Source organism: Raphanus sativus, chromosome 8 (assembly GCF_000801105.2).
Source record: "Raphanus sativus cultivar WK10039 chromosome 8, ASM80110v3, whole genome shotgun sequence".
Taxonomy (NCBI): Eukaryota; Viridiplantae; Streptophyta; class Magnoliopsida; order Brassicales; family Brassicaceae; genus Raphanus; species Raphanus sativus.
In genome coordinates this window covers 1907567-1929593 of record NC_079518.1, presented here as the reverse complement: position 1 = coordinate 1929593, position 22027 = coordinate 1907567, and the positions used below count along the sequence as shown (strand labels likewise).

Here is a 22027-nt window from a genome sequence, read left to right as displayed (position 1 = left end):
GATAGTTTCAGTATTGCGTGTTTCTTATTCGTGCATGCATATGCAATATATACAATCAGCATTTACACTATATATTGTTTCTTCTAATTTTTTGCCCATATGCTAATATATATGGTAATACCATGTCTTTTACAATAAAATTGGTTATGTCAAATACCCAAGATTCAATGTGACTGATTCGGAATGTATATTTGAATTATACCACCACTAATCAATACAAACTTCAATCAGGGTCAAACAAAATTTAACAAACAAAATTACATCCTTACTACTATAATAGATTAATAGGTAATATGTATGTTAAAAAAAATCTGAGCAAATACTAGATGATCATGATTTTCTGTCATAGTATACCTTTTTCACCCATTTAGCACTACTAAATTCAACGTACCGTAACTAGCGTAAAATGACCCCTTAATAATCTACTAATCAACCATAAACTGAATATCACTTTGAGGTATATCTTTATGATGGTACAAATAAAAATAATTTCAAACAAAGGAGATAATATATTATCATGTAGAGTAACTTTTATATCAAACGGTTTGTTTTAGTTGAGATATTTATTTTTCACATGCACATATAAAATGATTATTTCAAACTATTTAAAATGATTTTATTAATTTTATTGAAAAACCATAGACACCTTTTTATAGAAAACGAGTTTGAAACTAAACCCAAAGGGAGGATTTTTCTTTGTGCACAGTCAAACCTAACTCCACGCGCACGATATTTCTGCATTGTCATTATGTGAAAGAAGTCGAACAGTAACTTGCTTACTTAAAAAAACTTTATAAAAAAGTTATACTTTTACCACAGAAAAGGGTGTTGAACTCTTATTTATAGCAGACAATGCAGTTGGTGAAAATATCAAAGTACAAACAAATTTACAGAAAACCCTAAAAAGAAACTAATTATCTCTCTCTCTCTCTCGATCTCCATCTCCTCGAAAATGCAATCACCGGTGACTAACGAAGACGCTATCGTAGCCGCCGCTGCTGTCGAAGGCACTGTAACTGGTGGAGATTCACATCCTCCCGTTGCTGTCGATTCTCCTGACTTGAGAACCACTGCCGTGTCTCAAGCTCCTGGTCCTTTTGTACCTACTCTAGGAGCGTGGGCAAAGCCACTGAAGCTTTCTCCTTCAGCGTCCGTAGAAGGAAAGGCTAGCTCGAACCTCCCCCAAGATCTGTCGTACCCGACGTCCCAGTGGCCATCTCTCCCTTCGGGTCAAAATGAAGGTCATACCAAGAACATAGCCACGCAGGCGACTAACAAAGGCCCTATGGTAACCGTCGCTGCTGTAGAAGGCATTCTCGCTGGTGGAGCTGATCTGAGAACCACTGCCGTGTCTCCGGCTCCAGGTCCTTTTGTACCTACTCTTGGAGCTTGGGAAGAACCCGTGAAGATCCATCTGCCTTCTTCTTCTTCCGGGTTGGCCGTACCATGGGATGTTGGTTCGAACCTCCTCCAAGATCCGTCAGATACGTCCCAATTGCCATCTTTCTCTTCAGGTCAACGTGAAGGTCACACCAAGAACATATCCATGGAGGTTATAAACAATTGCACGTTAAATTTCATTGGTTAAGTTAGCGTTTATTAAGATCTTTAATTTCTAGTAGTCAATCATGATTCGAAATTACCAAAGAATATAGATATTTAACTTCTTACCCAAGACAAAGCCAAATACGAACCAATACGTACGGTATACGGATCCATTGATTTATAGCCCAAAACCCTAATTCTGCTTTTCGTGAGTTATTAGTCTTCTTTTATAAGTTCCTCGTGAATTAGTTATTGTGACGTTTATCGAATAAAAATAGCGACAACCGAGAGATTAAAACCGTATCCTTGTTTTTAATGCTTCTAGGATTTCCTTTATGTTCTTTTAATTCTGTATAGCATGTAAACTTATCACTGCTCCTTGAGTTTCCTAACTGAATTTCATATATATATATCTTGTTATAACATTTTATTGGCATTAACTTAATTTCATATGTTATATTATTACAGGCTCTTGCAAATAAAGCAGACGTTATTGTTGCAGAGAATGGCACCGGAAATTTTAAGACTGTAAAGGAGGCAGTCGCCTCCGCCCCGGAGAATAGCGCGACCCGGTACACCATATTAGTGAAGAAAGGTGACTACCATGAAAACGTTGTGATCGAGAAGAATAAAAGGAATATAACAATCCTAGGCGAGGGAAGGGACTCCACGTTTCTCACCGGCAGTTTGAACTGCGCTGATCATCATATCAGTACATACGATTCCGCAACACTTGGTAATATTCACATTGCTTTTTAGAATATCATTTTTAAAATCATTTTTGGTATCGTCTAAGCTTTAGCCTTAATCATGGTTAATCAACCAACTAAGATTAGACCTAATTAATTATATATGGGTTTTTAAAATTTTCTTGGGGATTCATAGGCAGAAATTCGCTTGGTAACAGCTTGAGATCCAAGGATTACCTTGTATCATTTTGCCATTTCTCATGAAATGAATTCACATACTTAACAAATTTTTTTAAATCATTTCCTATTAAAAGATGTCTTATGGTTTTTCAAAATAAAAATAATATAATATCATTGAAAAGTTTGACTATATCATTTTGTATGTAAATATAAAAAAACACATCAGTTAGTGTTAAAAAAAACACATCAGTTAAAACAATTACGGGTTCGCTTAATTGCAGGCGTCAATGCAGATGGGTTTATGGCCCAGGACATCTGCATCAGGAACATAGCCGGGCCGGCTAAGGAACAGGCCGTGGCTCTCCGAATCACTGCCAATAGAGCAATCGTATACCGTTGCACTATCGATGCTTATCAAGATACCCTATACGCGCACGAGGGGACACATTTCTACCGCGACTGCTACATCACAGGCACGGTAGATTTCATCTGTGGAAATGCGACAGCCGTGTTCCAGAAATGCGACATTGAGGCCAGAAAACCACTCCAGGGGCAACAGAACATGATCACTGCTCAAAAGTGCGAGAAAAAGGTTCTGAAGACGTGTTTTTCTATCCACAAATGCAGAATAATGGCAACTCAGGATCTTGCTCCAGTCAAGGGCACGGTAAAGACATTTCTAGGACGTCCGTGGGGTCCTTACGCAACAGTCGTAGTTATGAAGTCTTTTATAGACGACCTCATTGATCCAGCGGGTTGGGCACCGTGGGACAACGATAAAGGACGCTTGTCAACATTATACTACGGGGAATATCAGAACATTGGCCCGGGGGCGTACACAAACAAGAGAGTTAAATGGGAAGGATTCGAATCAATAAAGGATCCGAAAGAAGCTGCAGAATTCACAATTGAAAAACTTCTAGAAGGAGGGTCGTGGATTAGATCTAGGGGAGTTCCTTACGAGGAAGGACTTTGAATACAAATAGTGATTTTCATAATTAACTATATTTGTATTATTTTCTGTTATAAACCCTGAAATTGAAAAGCTATGAATTTTCGTTTCTCAATCAACTATCGGCACTAAGAGAAAGAAAAAACAATTATTCTTATCATATTTTCTCAAATACAATTCTTCAAACTTAAAATTTTATAACTTCAGCCAAAGTCATTGCTATACATTTCTTTGTCTATATCATTTGTAACGCGAATTGTGAGTCAAAACACCGTACTTAATTAAAAAGGTTGCTTGTTCAAGTCACACTTTTCCAATTATGGTTAAATTGTATTTAGTTAACAATTATGACTTTTGAGGATTATATTTTAGTGTACTGTAATCGTCGACAGCCTGGCCCAAAGTATTTTTACGCCAAAAAACATTTCTTGGCCCATTAACATTTCTACGGAAAGAGGAGAGAAATTGTAACGCAACATTAGTAGCTTGAGGACATTTAGAAAGGAGTAGCACTATATAACACAACATTATTGCAAATCCAAGCCGCCGAAATATATTTCAAGCTTAAAACAGCTCTTATGGACTTAGCATATGGATGGTTCTGGTTGGCAACAAAAAACTTGTTCTGTCTACTCTTACTACCTTCGTTAATATATTCCATTGTTCGCTTGAACACATTTTGTTTAAATTGCTAACATACATAACTGTAATTCATGTATTCAACATCTACTATGAAATAGACAGCCAGATAGAACTCATTTGACCAACAAGAACAAACAAATGACATTTTCTGAATTAAGTCTATATCATTAAACTAAAGATTCATTTGACATGTACGTATAGGAGATATACATGTGAGTTTTTTTGTCAAAGTTCAACATACCCACTTCTATCTGTCTCGTTCAGCTGGCTAACATGTAAAGATAATCCTTTAGGTTCACCAATTCTATGAATACATGAAATTGACATTAAACAAGTATTCATCTATTTAAAACTACACGAAGAAAACTTCTAAAAATACAAAATCACATATTCGAAGTGTGAAAGGATACAGCCAAACACTTTAGACATTGATGGGTTGTTTAATGTAAATAGAACCAATACCCAGTGCCGGTCTTGAGATATTCATGATTCAATACGAAATACAAAACTGATGCTCTAAATAATATATATAAAAAATTGTCGATAGAAACCCCAAATTTATAATTAAAAAATTACAATATCCTCAAAACTTTCGTAATCAAAGTTCTTGATTATCAGTTGACAACATTGTCAAACCATTTAATCTTTCCTGTAACATAGTTGACCGTAAATATGACATTATCAACTTTAGTTTCAAGAAGTTTTTTCGGCTGAGACAACTGAAACCAGAATTGTAAACATTACTAGGTAGGCAATTCATAAAATTATTCTAAATCATTTAGTTTCTTTTTTTTTGTTATCTTCATAATATTTTTTGGCCTTTTAATTCATTTTTGTTTAATAACACAGTATTTTTATTTTCCACCACCTTTCTTATTTATCGACAATATACCATACACATAACAACTTTATATATTTATAAGTAATACCAATAAAAAAACTAGGCCTTAAAATTTGACAAAAATAGTAGGCCCATACGGATGTATTGAATGTTTGCTCTCAAACCCGGGCCTGCCAATACCAGTACACCACCAAAATGCTTGTAGTTATCGGCTTAAAGATGATCATTATGTTTGGCAAAGCCCGTTCATCCTTTCTTCAACTCAACTAAGTTTTTATCTCCCATGTCTAATTCGTTGGTACACTTTTCCGTTCTACAAAGCCCATACATTCACGTTGCAATAGGTTTAGTTAAACACCTTTTAAACAGGTTTAAACACTTTGACTTTAATTAAGTTACCCATAAACTGTACCTGGGCCTTAACTTTAAGATGATGCATCATGTATTGTAAACTCTTGTCTTCTTCAACATCCAGTCACACAATATACTTTCTTTTTAATTAAAACTTGTAATGATTAGGCTCAGAAGTCATAACGTACATTAGAAATATTTTGATATCTTTCATAATGATTTGTGGGTTCCACTAGTCTTTCTATGATTAACATAAATTTTAAAAAATATTATCTACTAACTATGTAATCAACACATATACGATATTCAAATTACTTCTTGATATGTTATATACTCATTCCGTTTCAGAAAGATGTATATTTCAGGAAAAAAATGTTTCAAAAAAATATATTTTTTTATGTTTTCAAAACATATTTTGTCAACTAATAATGAAAATTGTGTGTTTCAAAAATATTAGTTACATTTTTTTGAAATCCTATTAGTTTTAAAATATAAGAAAATTAAATTACAAAAAATTATGCATTAATAACTAAGTTTTAATATAGTTTCTTAATAAGTGCGAAAATTTTAGAGAATACATTTTAAAAAAACGGAAAGAGTATCATTCTAGTACTCCGGTTGAATCACACGATTAAATATAAAATCTTTTCTACACATGACCAGAAAATATAATTTAATAACATAAATAACCAAATCTAGACAACATTTTTACTTTTCAACATGGACTACCATATACCACAAGCAGGACAACAATTATTTCCAAATTTATGTTATTTTGTATTGTTTATATCAATAAATATGAACATTTCAAATTACGTAAATTATCAAAATGAGATAAACACTGAATTTATTTTTTTGACATATTGCTTATATCAACTCAAATAAGCTTAATATGGTACAGAATCTGTTTGCATCTAAATGTGAAGATATGTTTCAGTTAATAATTTGTGAGAAATTCACCCTAAAATGAGGATTTACTACAAGGTTAGATGTGACTTCATCCCAAATTTGTGTTATGAAATGTAGCGTTTGCGGCCAAAAAGAAAAGAAAATACAATATCTGTTTGCATTTAAATGTGAAAATATGTTACTACCTATATAAATCTCGCGTTGTTTCAAAACAATAATAATATATATATATATATATATATAAATCTCACATAACTTCTCGGAAGGAGTATCGTTTTAGGGAGTAAAATGAAAAATAAATAGTATTTTAATGTGATGAATAGTGCATCCTTTTAAAATTTAAGAGGATGAATTATAACTCATTTATATACCCCACGAAAAAGTGTATTAATTTTGTGATATTCTTCTAAAAATAAAATTTACAATTTAAACTGAGAATTTGTACGAAGATTCATTCCGTAATCTGTGTTGTTTTGTATTTTTTTACACCAACGAAATCTGTAATTTATAAATTATCTAAATTATGAAAGCAAGAAAGAGAAAAGGAGAAAACATTGAATGCTTTAACTGTTTAAGATATTGCTGCTATCAATTCAAATCAGTTTATTGCAGTACACAATCTGTTGGTATTCAAATGTGAAGATATGTTTCAGCCCATAATTTTGGAAAATTCATTTTAAAATGAGATTTTATTATACAATGAATTGTGAGTCTTATTCCAAATTTGTGTTATTTTATATCGTTTTACATCCAGGAAGTAAGAAAAAAATTAGAAGTTATCCAAACTATAAAAGGAGAAAAAGAAACATTGAATGCATTAATCTTTATGATATGTTTGCATTTATGGCTAACAAAAGATTTTGCTAATACCAAATCAGATTGTTTAATGATATGTTAGCATTTACGGCTAATAAGGAAAGAGAAAAAATAAATCTATTCACATTTAAATGTGAAAATATATTTCAGCCAATATAAATTTAACATAACTTTCCCAGCATTTTAAACAAAAAATGGGTTGCATACTTGAAAAAAAAAACCTTTTCTTGGTTCTTACAATTGTTATACTTCCTTTTGTTGTGTCATCATCGTATGTAAACTTTGGTATGATGGTTACAAAAGATGAGATCGACATAATATGCACAAAAGAAATCGTCGATTCTTCATTTTGTTACGAGCTTTTAAAACCAATCTCTAAAATTGCAACTTTAGATTTTTCTGACCTCGTTAAACTTTTGATCAAATATCAGTCTCGAAACATTTCAGATGCGATAAACCAAATAAAGTCGTCTGCAGGCAACGCAACAGATTTGCAGACAATTGATTTATGTGTTAGATTATATGAAGATGCTCTTCAAGATAGTGATCTATCCTTCGAAGCTTTGATGGACAAGAAATACTTCGATGTAAAAAGTAAACTCATCGGCGTGGATACTGATATTTCTACATGTAGTGATGAATTAGTACAAATGAAGCCAAGACTAGAAGTCTTGATCAAGAGAGGTAATGTCATCAGAAACCTACCTTCCATAATTGTCTATATTCTGCAATGTTACATAGTAAAAGAAAAAGCAATATGTTAGTTTACTAGCTGTAATGATATTGTTTGGTCTGGTGTTGTCATTGCCTTTCTAATATAAAAATAACTAATAAATATTTGCCATAATTTTGTGAAAGATTAAGGAGAAGATCTTGATTTTTTTTTTGTGTATACATATATGTTAGATTCTTCTGATTCAGATGCAATGAACAAAACAAAGTTGTCTGCCGGCAATGCAACTGATTTACAGACAATTAATTTGTGTGTACTATTATATGAAGATACTCTTGATAATAGTGATCTAATATGTGAAGATATGTTTCAGCCCATAATTTTGAGAAATTCATCTTAAAATGAGATTTTACTATACAATGAATTGTGTTGTCTTATTCCAAATTTATGTTGTTCTATATCGTTATATATCAAGGGAGTAAGAAAAAAAATTAGAAGTCAACCAAACTATAAAAAGAGAAAAGGAAACATTGAATGCATTAATCTTTATGATATGTTAGCATTTACGGCTACAAAAGATTTTGCTAATACCAAATCAAATTGTTTTATGATATATTAGCATTTACGGCTAACAAAGAAAAAAAAACAAAACAAAATCTGGTCACATTTATATGTGAAATATGTTTCACCCTGTATAAATATCACTTAACTTCTCAATTTACTTTAAACAAAAAATGGTTGCATACATCAAAAATAATCTTTTCTTGGTTCTTATAATTGTTCTGCTTCGTTTTGTTGTGTCATCATCATATGGAAATTTTAGTATGATGGTTACAAAAAATGAGATCGACATCATATGCACAAAAAAATATGTCAATTCTTCACTTTGTTTTGAGCTTCTGAAATCAATCCCTAAAATTTCAGCTTTAGATTTTACTGGCCTCACTAAGTTTCTTATCAAATATCAGTACCGAAATGTTTCAGATGCGATGAACCAAATAAAGTAGTAATGCAGGCAACGCAACGAATTTGGAGACAATTGATTTATGTGTAAGATTATATGAAAATACTCTTTATGACACTGATCATTATATTCTCCAAGCTTTGGCAGCCAAGAAATACTTCAATGTAAACATTTACATCACAGGCTTAGATGCCAATATGGGTACATGTAGAGATGAATTAGTAGTAATGCAGCCAAGACTCGAAGTCTTGATCACGAGAAATAAAGTGATTTCAAATCTCTATTCCATTATTTTGTGTATTCTGGAATGTTATCTAGCAAAAGAAAAAGCATATTGTTAATTTACTATAATGATATTGCTTGGTCTGATGTTGTCATTGCATTTTTAATATAAAAATATCTAATAAAGGTTTGTCATAACTTTGCGAAATATTAAGGAGAAGATCTTGATTCTTTGAGTATGCAGATTTGGTTCGATTGCCATTTGTTTATATATGTCTGAATATAAAAGATTCATTTGGCACATATACATTTGATTGTCCGTCCAAGATCAACATATCGATTGCCATTTGTTTCTTCAGCTAAAATGTAAAAATAAGAATAAAGATGATCCTTTAGGCTTCACCAGGTCTAGTAGCTATGGTGGAACCATAAATTTATTATTTTGGAGGCGAATGCAATAAAGGGAGGCGAATGCAGCTCAAGAAAGGGTCATTGGGACATTGTGCGTCTCCTCGACCATGCCAGATACAGACTCCTGCAACACATCACAGGCAAACTGAAGCCAAAAGGGCACAACAGATACAGCTTGATCTCAAGGGAAATCATCTGTGAACAAATAAATACACACCTGAGTTAATGTACAGAATGGACGGATGAAATTTTGGATGCAATCATCAAAGAAACTACCACAAGCAAGCCTGTTAGAGAATCGAAAAGGTCAGGATGCAGGACAAAAAAACAAATAACTTTTTTGACACATTCATAGAGAAAACAACAAAAAGAATGAGAATATTCTTACTATAATGTTAAACTTCCTTCTTATCCGCATAGGCAAGAAACCGAGTTAGGATGCAATCAATAGTACGCAAGCAAGATGTCAGATACATAGAAAAAGTCAAGCATCTTTCAATGATTTACAAACTCAAGAACAGAGGTAAGCAGACAATTCAGAGATCCATTGTACTGAATTGGTATTCGAATGAAAGATGGTACCAAGCGGATTCTATGCAGAGATGACGATCCGCGAGGCATTGCATAACATCGCCGCCTTATTCTCCATCGTTGTTCTCTCGAGTTTCCTCCATTTCCCCTGAGTCTGTGAAGCGTTACCGTTGGCAAAGCAGCTCGAAATCCAACACAGTGACATTCCTTCCAATTATCGCTCTCTTCCACCGCCTTGCCGCCGTCATCTCGATTACGGCGGCTCCTCCGCTCTCTAGTTTATCGGAATCCGCTATTGATTTTTTTTTTTTTTTGAGCATTCGTAACGGTACAGATGTGCCACGTGGATATTTTGATAGTGCGGAGTGAGTGATACGATTCCGTATATCAATACAATTAAAACAGCAGCACTTTTTCAGACTTCCCCTTGCCTTTTCAAACTATTTACATGAGTGCCATTATCATTTAATTTTTAAAATCAAATATTATGGTAACTATTTAAATTGAGAAGATATAGTTCCTATTAATATGGAAAATTTGGTACACTGCAGATACTATTTTCCTATTAATATGCAACATAAAATAATTAATGAATTTTAATACATTAAGAGTTTTTAGTATATTCGACAATTTTTTAAAAAATGATAACTTCTAAATACTACATAAGATTACAAATAATCATAAAATAAGTCTTATACGTTAGAAAAAATATCCTAATAACTTTTTTCACAAATAGAAAATCCTACTTAACTACTAAAATTAATAGATCGACACTATCCTACTAATACTCAATGTATTCAAATAATATTAAGATCTGAAATAACCAATAAATTATATCAGCTTTCGAGATATATGATCAATATACGCGGTATTAGTATATAAAATCATATATCATTTTGTTCAAATTTAATAAAATTGTAAATTATAAAAATTATAAAAAGTAAAAATATGTTTAAGTCACTGTTTTTTAAATTTATGCAGACTTTGTACCCGACTGCTTTAGTCATTTGGTTATTGGGTCGGCTGCAAGTAAAATGTATGTCAATAGTTTAATCAATTCAATATATAATTATATATATCAATATTAAAAATACAATTAAAATCATGTTAAAAATTTACTAAATTTTTAAATATATTTTCTATATTTTTTGTTTCACATAAAATATAAAAAACAATTAAACAGTTTTTGTAACAGGTGGAGTTACCACATATAATAAAAAGTACAATAAAATTAAAATGGTTAAGTATTTAAATATCTAATGAAAACATTGAGAGTATATTTTAAATTAAAAAATAACAAGTTAAATCAAATTGGATTACACACCGATCATTTCTCAATTAAACTGGTAGCATCGGGTTTTTGCTATTTTGCTGGTTTATTGAAGTTTTAAATAATGGTTATTTCTTAAAACTCAAGCTAAATTATATATCGGATTAATAGATTTACCGGTTAGATCGTGAGTACAAATTGAATACGGGTCTAGATTGAGTTTTAAAAATGCGGATTAAAATGGAAAAAGTTAAATAGACAACATACCATGCATTTTATAATATTGTTAAAGAATTTTACATCATAAGATATCCCGCGCTTTAAAAGCGCGGGTCAAAATCTAGTTTAAATTTTATAATTTCCACTGACAAAAAAAATTTATAATTTCCACAAATGTAACAAACAAAATATATGTACCACTGAAGATTTACTAATCAAATACCATATTAGTAACGTTTCAGATGAAATATGAGGTTTGCTTATTTTTTGCTGAATTAGTGAATTGTACTATTAATTGGATCCTGATGGAGTCATGTACTCATGGCTCATGCTATCTTGAAGGTGCTCCTGGTACTAGCATCTTTGTCGTCTTTATATTACCTCTTCACCATCTGAAGTGAACTATGATTTTCAGGTTGATAACTTTATTCACGCTGACATACATCCTTGTCCGGAAAAAGGCTTCTCGTAGAGTGTTCAGAAACGAAGAAACCCCACATTGTTTCCTTGATGCTGGAATGACTGCATAGCTCTCAAAGAACGACAGAGGGAACTTGTTTTTTTCAAGGCGGTTGTGCTTAGGGATGGCCGGACTGCTGCTGAGAAAACACTTAGATTATCAAGATAGAGATGTTTCTATCTTTTTCAAATTTTGTTTGTCATCATAATAGGAGGAAAAAAAAGTTTAACACACATCTTAGATGAGAGAACATAGAAAGAAAGTACATGTTCTTGTGTTCCTCTTTGTTTATTTTTTGTTCTTTTTGCTCTTTGTTGTTATGGAGTCTAGTTCGTTCTAACTACATAGATTGTATTTACGCTGTTGATTTTCTGTATCAACCTCCCGTTTGTTCTCTGAACTGAAGAACAGTGACATAAAACAATGCAAAAGTCTGCCTGAGAATGGTCCAGAGAGTTTGAATAAAGTGTTTACATCCATGTATGTCTCTGCGCATCTGATTTGTCACGTTATCCTTTCGCCGTTCAGATTTGAGTTTGACAATGGTTTTAACAGAACCGAAGCAGAGTGCCGGTGATTTGGCGGGTAACTAAATTATTCAAAAAGCCAAATCAAAATCAAAATAAAAAACTGCTATGTGGATATTTCGTCTTTATAGGCATTGCCACGTGAATATATTGATAGTGGAGATTGCATAAATTTGGATTTTATAATTTCCAAAAAAGTAACAAAAAACATGTACGCTAAAGATTTGCTAATCAAATACCAAACTAATAATGTTTCTAATAAAATAGGACTTTGACTATAATTTTTGGTATGTATATACTAAACTATATGGCATAAATACTCATTCGTTCTACAAAAATAGATGGTTTGACAAAAAAAAAACTCATTCGATTCTCTGTTCCCCCCCCCCCCATGCACTATTTCCGTTAGCAAAATAAATTGTGCCAAAAACACTTGTTTTTTCTTTGAATTTTGACTTTTAGGAACATGCAAATGGAATAATGGTATTTTTATACCTCCACAACCTCGATTGTATATGGTGTTGCCTGTTTAAACACTAAGGAATCTCCGACAAGTCTCGTCATTTTTAACGGGGTCTATCCTTAAAATAAAGAGATAAAGAGATGGTTTTCCAATAATCACCTTCAAATTTATTTTATAAAGAATTTGTAATTTATATTTCAGTCCTTAATACTAATAATATTTATCTATGATTATAAAATTTTCAGAAGCTAATAAAACATACTATTTAAAACATATCAAACTAAAATATTTTGAGAAAATAAAGTAATATGTAGTCAAATATACTTATAAATAGTACAAAACGTGTTAATAAAATAATTTTATTCGAAATACATTTATGAAATTATAACTATAAGTACGTACTAAAATATAATATATAAAAAGTTATTCGTAATATTATAAAACATATATAGTTGTAGGGAGTAAAGTAAAAAATAAATAATATTTTAATGGGATGAATAGTACATCCTCTTCAAATTTAAGAAGGTGAAAATCTGTTAGAATGCAAAAACCTTCAAAAAAAATGGATGGCTAAAGGGTTGTTAGAGATGTTTAATGTAGATTGTAATAATTCAGCTCATAATCATAACTCATTTATATAACCCACGAAAACGGCAGCATTAGATATCTTTGTATTAACTTTGTGATATTCTTCTAAAAATAAAATTTACAATTGAAACCGAGAACTTGTGCGAAGATTCATTCCATAATCTATGTTGTTTTGTGTATTTTTTTACACCAACGAAATCTGTAATTTATAAATTATCTAAATTATGAAAGCAAGAAAGAGAAAAGGAGAAAACATTGAATGCTTTAACTGTTTGAGATATTGCTGCTATCGATTCAAATCAGTTTATTACGGTACACAATCTGTTGGTATTCAAATGTGAAGATATGTTTCAGCCCATAATTTTGGGAAATTCATTTTAAATTGAGATTTTATTATACAGTGAATTGTGAGTCTTATTCCAAATTTGTGTTATTTTATATCGTTTTACATCCAGGAAGTAAGAAAAAAATTAGAAGTTATCCAAACTATAAAAGGAGAAAAGAAAACATTGAATGCATTAATCTTTATGATATGTTAGCATTTATGGCTAACAAAAGATTTTGCTAATACCAAATCAAATTGTTTTATGATATGTTAACATTTACGGCTAATAAGGAAAGAGAAAAAATAAATCTATTCACATTTAAATGTGAAAATATTTCAGCCAATATAAATTTAACATAACTTTCCCAGCATTTTAAACAAAAAATGGGTTGCATACTTGAAAAAAAAAACCTTTTCTTGGTTCTTACAATTGTTATACTTCCTTTTGTTGTGTCATTATCGTATGAAAACTTTGGTATGATGGTTACAAAAGATGAGATCGACATAATATGCACAAAAGAAAGCGTCGATTCTTCACTTTGTTACGAGCTTTTAAAACCAATCTCTAAAATTGTAACTTTAGATTTTTCTGACCTCGTTAAACTTTTGATCAAATATCAGTCTCGAAACATTTCAGATGCGGTAAACCAAAAAAGTTGTCTGCAGGCAACGCAACAGATTTGCAGACAATTGATTTATGTGCTAGATTATATGAAGATGCTCTTCAAGATAGTGATCTATCCCTCGAAGCTTTGATGGACAAGAAATACTTCGATGTGAAAAATAAACTCATCAGCGTGGATACTGATATTTCTACATGTAGTGATGAATTAGTACAAATGAAGCCAAGACTAGAAGTCTTGATCAAGAGAGGTAATGTCATCAGAAAACTACCTTCCATAATTGTCTTTTTTTTTTGTCGGGTTTATTATGTTATTAGAAACAACGAGAAATATTACATAGATGATATTACAGCTGACCATTTTATCAGCCTTATAAGAATTCATGTCTGACTGCATCACCCTGAGCCGCCCTATGAAATCCATTACTGACGGTATTCTTTGCGCCATGCTGAAGATCCCTTGTAAAACTTGTCTCCAATATTCTGCATAATTCGCCTTTTCCGGGAATTGAAACCCAGACCTCCTGGTGTAGAAATTGCGTCGCCTGGGATTCGAACCCCAGACTTGGGTGTAGAAGCCTTTTAAACATTGACTACTAGGCTACGGTGTTTCCACCCTTCCATAATTGTCTATATTCTGCAATGTTACATAGTAAAAGAAAAAGCAAAATGTTAGTTTACTAGCTGTAATGATATTGTTTGGTCTGGTGTTGTCATTGCCTTTTTAATATAAAAATAATTAATAAAGATTTGCCATAATTTTGTGAAAGATTAAGGAGAAGATCTTGATTTTTTTTTTGTGTATACATGTATGTTAAATTCTCCGATTCAGATGCAATGAACCAAAGAAAGTTGTCTGCCGGCAATGCAACGGATTTACAGACAATTAATTTATGTATACTATTATACGAAGATACTCTTGATAATAGTGATCTAATATGTGAAGATATGTTTCAGCCCATAATTTTGAGAAATTCATCTTAAAATGAGATTTTACTATACAATGAATTGTGTGTCTTGTTCCAAATTTATAGGCATTGCCACGTGAATATATTGATAGTGGAGATTGATATGGTTCCATAAAATTTGGATTTTATAATTTCCAAAAAAAGTAACAAAAAAATGTAAGCTAAAGATTTGCTAATCAAATACCAAACTAATAATGTTTCTAATAAAATAGGACTTTGACTATAATTTTTGGTATGTATATACTAAATTATATAGCATAAATACTCATTCTTTCTATAAAAATCGATGATTTGACCAAAAAAACCTCATTCATTTGTTTTTTATCCATATGAAACATACGATCTTACCTGTTGTCAGTAGTTTCAGTATTATTGTCATTTCTTTTATTTAATATAACGTTATTTTATCCAAAATATTTTTATCAAATGGATGACAAAAAAAAAAGTTTATCAAATTTTTTTAGTTTAACATTATTTATTCAAAATGGTATATCTTTTAAATTGTAAGAAATGTAAAAAAAAAAACTATGATAAACATAATCAAGCAAATACAGTAAACCAGTATGTATATGGTGATTGGATCATGTATTTGTTAGATACTCTCTGTGTTTTATTATAAGTGGTGTTTAAAAATATTATTATTGCAAAATAAATTATGTTTTATTATAACAAATAAATTAATCTCATTTGAAATTTGTTACCAACTATAAAATAATGTATTTTTATTGGTTGAATTAGTTTTATTTAATTAATGATACTCTTATGTAACAAAAAAATTGTATAAAAAACATTTTCTTAATCTTTGCAAAAAACTTTTATCACCACTTTTATTGAAACAAAGAGAAAAATATTAGTAAGAGTAATATAAAGTGAAATTCCCTGTTAGCAAATAAAAATTACCATGCGGACCAAGGTTTTTTATTAGGTGTGTAAAATAATTTTCTAACAAGTTTGAAACTTGTACACATTGGCATTCAAAATAACTTTAAAAAACTAGTAAACAAAAATAAATTGGAGAATAAATTTTATTCTAAAAAGATACCAACTCAGTGAAAAGTTAAGAAAAATAAGTAAAAATAAATGAAACACAATACAAACACACTAACTATAAATACATGGTAACTGGATCATGCAATTATCAGAAAATTATTAGAGATGAAAATATAAAAAGTGAAGATTTAAGAAAAATAAGTAAAAAATAAGTAAAAAATAAGTAAAAATAAAAATATAATACAAATATACTAACTAGTAAATATATGGTAATTGGATCATGCAGTTATCAAACACTCTACACAAAAAAGTTCAAATACAAAACCAAACAAAAAATGTGGTTTTCTATCCTCAAATTCAAAATAATGGCGATTCGGGATCTAGCGAATTGGGTTCCATAGAGCGATGACAAATGATGTCCAACAACTTTGTATATTACGGATATAGTCATTACATATTGGAAATATTCCATATCATATTATGGAAGTTATCTTGTTTCTTTATATCTTTGGTTTAACCTAATATCCATTGTAGTATATATTAGTCCAAGAGCCATTCAATAAACGCATCTCTTCTCTCTACTTGGCAATAACATAATCTATCTGTTAAATGACATTTCTCTGTTTGTTATTACATATATTTAGACGATCAAGGGTAAAGCTGATATTGTTGTTTCAAAGGACAGGACAGGAAACTTGACAGACGCTGTCGCGGCAGCTCCAGAAAACAGAAAGGAATGCTACATCACCTACATGAAGAAAGGAGTCTATGAAGAGATTGTCAATGTCAGGAAGAGAAAGGTTAACATAACCATCTTAGGTGATGGCAGAGAATTAACACTTCTCACCAGCAGTCTCAGCGGTATCAAAACCTTCCTAATGGCAACTCTCAATACGGTCTTGTATATCAGTGAACCTGACATAACTTTTTTGAAATAACATCCCTTAATCTTTAACCTAACCAATAACTTTCTCCACATTTATTAAGATATCTTGAAATAGTTTCATAAGTAAACATGCATTGGCTTCTCTTTGTAGTTTTGTTCAGTACTAGAATCTATTGTTTCACACAAGTTGTTTTTAATTCTGGTAATAATACAAAACATGTTGTCAGTGAACCTGACAAATTCTTTAAAATACATCTCCTAATCTTTAACCTAACCTTTAACACATAAGCAGAATAATAAAGGTTGTAAACATATGAGATTCACAAAACATAATATAAACACACATATTGGTTTTGTAGTTTTGTTCAGTACTAGAATCTATTGTTTCACACAAGTTGTTTTAACTCTGGTAATAATACAAAACATGTTGTCAGTGACCTGACATAAATTCTTTAAAATACATCTCCTAATCTTTAACCTAACCATTAAACATAAGCATAATAACAAAGTTTGTAAACATATGAGATTCTCAAAACATATATATAAACACACATATTGGTTTTGTGAGCTTAACGTCCTGTTATAGCTGTGACACTCGCATCATCGATAGTGACCATTTGACTACTCCGGTCAGATAATCCAACCACAGAAAATTCTCTTCTCGCTATAAACGCAGGCTGCTTTGCCTCGGGGAGGTGTGCATTCTCGGTAGTTAGCATCCAAATCACGTTCGAAACATTCGGTCTATCGTTCGCAAGTTCTTGCACACATAACAAACCAATCTGAACACATTTGGCTATTTCCTTCCCAAAACACTCATCAAAGACGGCTGGATTTGCTAGAGAAGCAGCCTCGCCATCATTCCACAGGTTCCACGCCTGTAAAATACAAATGTAAAGGTAAATTTCAGAGCTAGCAAAATTACTAAACAGTGATTAGTAGTAGTAGTAGTAAACTTACATAAGCTAAAAGGTTGAGATTGTTTTCTTCCTTATGAGAGTTTCTTCTCCCACTTATGATCTCTAGAAAGATAACCCCCAAGCTGAAAACGTCTGATTTTTCAGAAAAGTAACCTTCCATTGCATATTCGGGTGACATATAGCCGCTACAATAACAAAAGATTCATTCATATTGGTTTCACAATGTTTTGTTAGTGTCTTTTGGTAATGGATACTTACTACGTTCCAACAACTCTTCTTGTTTCTGCTTCATCTTCATTCCCTTCGAAAACTCTTGCAAGGCCAAAGTCAGATATCTTTGGATTCAGATTGTCATCTAACAAAATGTTGCTAGCTTTTAGATCTCTGTGTATGATCTTAAGTCTTGAATCTCTGTGAAGGTACAAAAGACCTCTGGAAATTCCTTCCATGATGTTGAACCGAGTCTTCCAATCAAGAATCTTTTGCTTAGTTGGGTCTGAGAAAAACATTACTAAATAGTTAAAAAAAAAAACAGAGTTGAAAAAACAGAGTTGAAAAACAGAGGGGAGAAGTTTTACCAAATATATATGCATCCAAGCTTTTGTTAGGCATGTATTCATAGACTAACAACCTTTCTTCACCTTCAATGCAACAGCCAAGTACTCTTACTAAATTTCTATGCTGCAACTTCGAAATCACAACCACCTCGTTCATAAGCTCCTCCAGCCCTTGTCTAGAGGCCCGTGAGAGTCTCTTTACTGCAATCTCTTGCCCTTCTGGTAACTTCCCCTGAATAAGAAACAAAAAACACACACAGATTACACATGACTGTTGTTGAAGGATTCTTGTTTAATGCCTTACCTTGTAAACAGGACCAAACCCGCCTTGTCCGAGCTTGTTTCTGTGAGAGAAGTAATCCGTTGATTTGGCCAACACTTGAAACTCAAAAAGTGGAAACTCATTAGGCTTGAACGTGTAAGGAGACTCGTTTTCATTTGTAACCGGTTCCATTCTGTTAAACATCAGCTCTGGCCTTCTACGGCTCTCTGGTGCTGCTATGGCAAATAAGCAAATGATTCACAAAACCAATTATGACACAAGAAAAACAATCTGAATGCTATTATAAACGAGTGAACAAAACTCTAACCTGAACGCTTTTTGAATTTCTGGCATGCTAAAAGAAGAAAGACCGCAGCTACAAACGCAGCGCCTATCGCAATTGCTAGATAGCTATGTCTTTCTACAAGATTTGGTGACCAAACACAAGTCAAATGAGAAGATATCAAGTGAGGCTACTAGAGAATTTTTTTTAATTTTTTTTGAAACTCACTTTCAGGATGTGCAATCCGAATATAAAGATCAATGCCACTTGCCAAAGATGATTGCATATCAACTAAGCTACCACTCCAAACCATGCATCCTATTCGTCCATCATAAGCATAAGCTGTGCATGAACAGTTCTCTAAACATTGTTCAGGACAATCCTTCTCATCAGCTAGTGACCGTTCCGCAGAGACTGGTACTTTCATCTTCTGCAGTTTCAAGAACCCATCTCCTTTTCCTCTACTACTACTACTACTCACATTGTTCTCCTTCTTGCAACGCAATGGAACTATTCTCACACATCCATCAGTCCAGTTCCCATTATACCACTCTTTTTGATTCTTTGGCTCAAACCCTTTAACGCAGTTACAAGGTGGAACTTCCCGAGAACTGCAGCTCGCAAATGGACCGCATTCACCGTATGCATCACAAGCTGTGGATGTAATACTCCCACCGATCCTCAAACCTCTCGTGGAAGCACTCAGGTATCTCTGGTACATGACTCCATCAGGATCCAAGTGATACATGAAAGAATCATTAGCGTAAGACAACGAAGCTGTTCCTTGGTAATCATTGTTTAGACTAAACCCATCCACATCCGGTAAACCGATGAAATGCTGACCGTTCCACGGTCCGCTACGCCAGATCGGAACATTGTTCTTCCAGATCAGAAGCTCGGGATACGCGAAAGGAGCAAGACCAGCTGTGTAGTTCCCTGTTGAAGGATCATCAGAGCTTCTCCAAGAAGTAAGTTTCAGATTCTCTCCGGTTCTGTTGTTGGTCCCTAGACTCATTCTCGGCAAGAAAGTGTCATAAGGATGCTCGAAACTCTCCCAAAGAACCTCACCGTTGTTTCTGCTATCTGGTAGCCTAAGATTCCCATTATCCATTAGCTGAACCAAAGTAGCATTTGGAGAAGTGACGTTTGTAGACCATAGAAGTCGGTTTAGACCATCATTAACCACTAGATTTCCATCTTCAGAGATGGAAACAACACCGGAAGTGTCATTAACCGGAGCCTCTTTGTTAGCAACCCAAACCACGGTTTGAACTGGAGTCTTGTCGTACCAAATCCCAACATAACGTAACCGAGCAGTGGAGTTTACAGGAGTGAAGAAACCAAACCTGAACACACCATTTCTGCTAAGAAGTGTCTCTGAGTCTTTGATTGAAGTCGAGAACGTGATACTATCTTCACTACCGAAACAGAGCTTCAAGGAGAAGCAAGAGAATGCTGCAAGCAGAAGAAGAACAAAACGACAACGTGTGCTCACAAGAACCACCATAACTAGAACTGTTCCAGTTTTGTTTCCTTTTGTTTGTCTTCTCTTTAGAAGATATTTCTCTAAGAAAAGCTAGGTAAACTGATAAGACTTGGAATGACACATGAGCCCTAAGAGAGAGGGCATTGACTCAGACAGAAGCAAGTCTTCAGATTTTTTTTTTCTTAAAAGTTATTGAGTGGTGTAAAATCCACCTACCATAACCGCTGATAATAACTTAGGGATATTAATGATCAACTTGGTTTTATATTTGTCCTTTTTGGTACAGGCTTAACTATTCCAATATGGCAGCTACATCTTTTTTTCTTTCTCTAAATAAGATTACAATCAGTGGTAAATACAAATGAACATGTCATGACTTTTAACATTAAAGATTACAGAGACCAATGAGACTGTAGCATGAGGCCTACGGTTCTTCCTTTACTGTTTGTGAGATAGACAAGACCTGGACTTAAGCTAAACCGATGTCCTATGTTGAATTTGAGATACGATTCCACCTGAAACCGATCATGATTTCTTGAACCATCGATGAAGACTCCCCCAGCGCCCATGCCCCAGCCCACTTCATCCTCTGGTTTGTCTGTGATAGAAACTGACCTCTTGAGCTTTAAAGATCTGAACATGGTATCATCCCCAACCCAACACACAAAACCTCTTGAGCTTTAAAGATCACATTTTTACAAATCAATGTATATACTTTTCTTCAACCCATTACAGAGATTTCAAACGAGAGGCGGATTCCAAGAACGATACCGGATTCTGGCGTGAAGGAGGAGACTCGTGGAAGCCGAAATGGCGGGAGACTAAGAAGTCCCCGCTCGATTTCGCAAAGAGCTTCACTTTCTCAACCACAGAAGCGATTGGATCCATTCTTTTCCTCAGAGAGTGATGATGATGATTCCAGCAAAACCTCTGGATTAGTTCGTCTCGTTGACGAGACACTAGCCAAGTTAGGGGGGGGGGGGGGGGGGTTTGAGGATTTTGATTTCAAAAAATGAAATGAATGTTTGTTCCGTCGGTTCGATTCGGTTTTAGAGATTTGATCGAAATTAAACCAACCAAAGAATTTAGTCCAGTTTTTTTCTTTTTTCTTTTATGCAGCTAGCTAATACGAGTCGATATCGCCGACAAAAGGAATGGACTATATTTCAGTAGTAGTAAATGTTACTAACATACGAATTGAATTTTATGTATATTCAATTGTCTCGAATCGAAGGAATGGTGTAAACGGGTCCATTATACAAAGATAACAACGTTGATATTTTCTTTAATACATTATACATCTAACAATGTATGTTTAATTGCCTGCCCACAAAAATTATGTGAATTTATATTTGTTAACTCTTTCAAATAAGTTGCACTTGTCACTTGTGTCACTCGCAAAATGGTTTAACAGTGCTAGCAACTTGTATAAGCGTGCAATCATTGATTTGCTCTTCTTATTAGCAAAAAAAATC

The 22027-nt window shown here is 33.0% G+C and overlaps 2 protein-coding genes and 1 long non-coding RNA gene across 4 annotated transcripts; 1 reads left to right on the top strand and 2 right to left on the bottom strand.

The window, feature by feature from the left end:
* Window positions 1–952: 952 nt before the first annotated feature.
* Window positions 953–3390, top strand: LOC108819666 (pectinesterase/pectinesterase inhibitor 18-like). The gene is made up of 4 exons (XM_056992324.1): window positions 953–1552; window positions 1903–1905; window positions 2014–2281; window positions 2696–3390. Exons 1-4 carry the CDS (start codon window positions 953–955, stop codon window positions 3388–3390), a joined length of 1566 nt encoding a protein of 521 aa, XP_056848304.1.
* A 5655-nt stretch (window positions 3391–9045) lies between these two features.
* Window positions 9046–10061, bottom strand: LOC108821607 (uncharacterized). The gene is made up of 3 exons (XR_001944606.2): window positions 9584–10061; window positions 9413–9482; window positions 9046–9319 (listed from the first exon to the last, which is right to left on the bottom strand). It is a non-coding gene; the product is annotated as an uncharacterized LOC108821607 (long non-coding RNA).
* Window positions 10062–17413: 7352 nt separating this feature from the next.
* Window positions 17414–20713, bottom strand: LOC108822239 (G-type lectin S-receptor-like serine/threonine-protein kinase At1g11330). 2 transcript variants are annotated; one of them, XM_018595269.2, is made up of 7 exons: window positions 19295–20713; window positions 19112–19204; window positions 18826–19019; window positions 18543–18753; window positions 18223–18460; window positions 18005–18149; window positions 17414–17922 (listed from the first exon to the last, which is right to left on the bottom strand). In XM_018595269.2, the coding sequence occupies exons 1-7, from the start codon at window positions 20571–20573 to the stop codon at window positions 17614–17616; spliced, it is 2469 nt and encodes an 822-aa protein (XP_018450771.1). In that variant the 5' UTR covers window positions 20574–20713; the 3' UTR covers window positions 17414–17613. The 2 variants fall into 2 exon arrangements, with proteins under 2 accessions (XP_018450771.1, XP_018450772.1); XM_018595270.2 differs by having other exon boundaries at window positions 18826–19016; window positions 19295–20712.
* Window positions 20714–22027: the final 1314 nt, after the last annotated feature.

Excerpts from the sequence above, each read along its gene's own strand:
- LOC108819666 (XM_056992324.1), top strand. The coding sequence starts at position 953 with ATGCAATCACCGGTGACTAACGAAGACGCTATCGTAGCCGCCGCTGCT. Across the intron at positions 2,282-2,695 it reads ATACGATTCCGCAACACTTG|GCGTCAATGCAGATGGGTTT; the intron begins GTAATATTCACA and ends GCTTAATTGCAG.
- LOC108822239 (XM_018595269.2), bottom strand. The coding sequence starts at position 20,573 with ATGGTGGTTCTTGTGAGCACACGTTGTCGTTTTGTTCTTCTTCTGCTT. Across the intron at positions 19,205-19,294 it reads TCGGATTGCACATCCTGAAA|AAAGACATAGCTATCTAGCA; the intron begins GTGAGTTTCAAA and ends CAAATCTTGTAG. Across the intron at positions 19,020-19,111 it reads GAAATTCAAAAAGCGTTCAG|CAGCACCAGAGAGCCGTAGA; the intron begins GTTAGAGTTTTG and ends TATTTGCCATAG.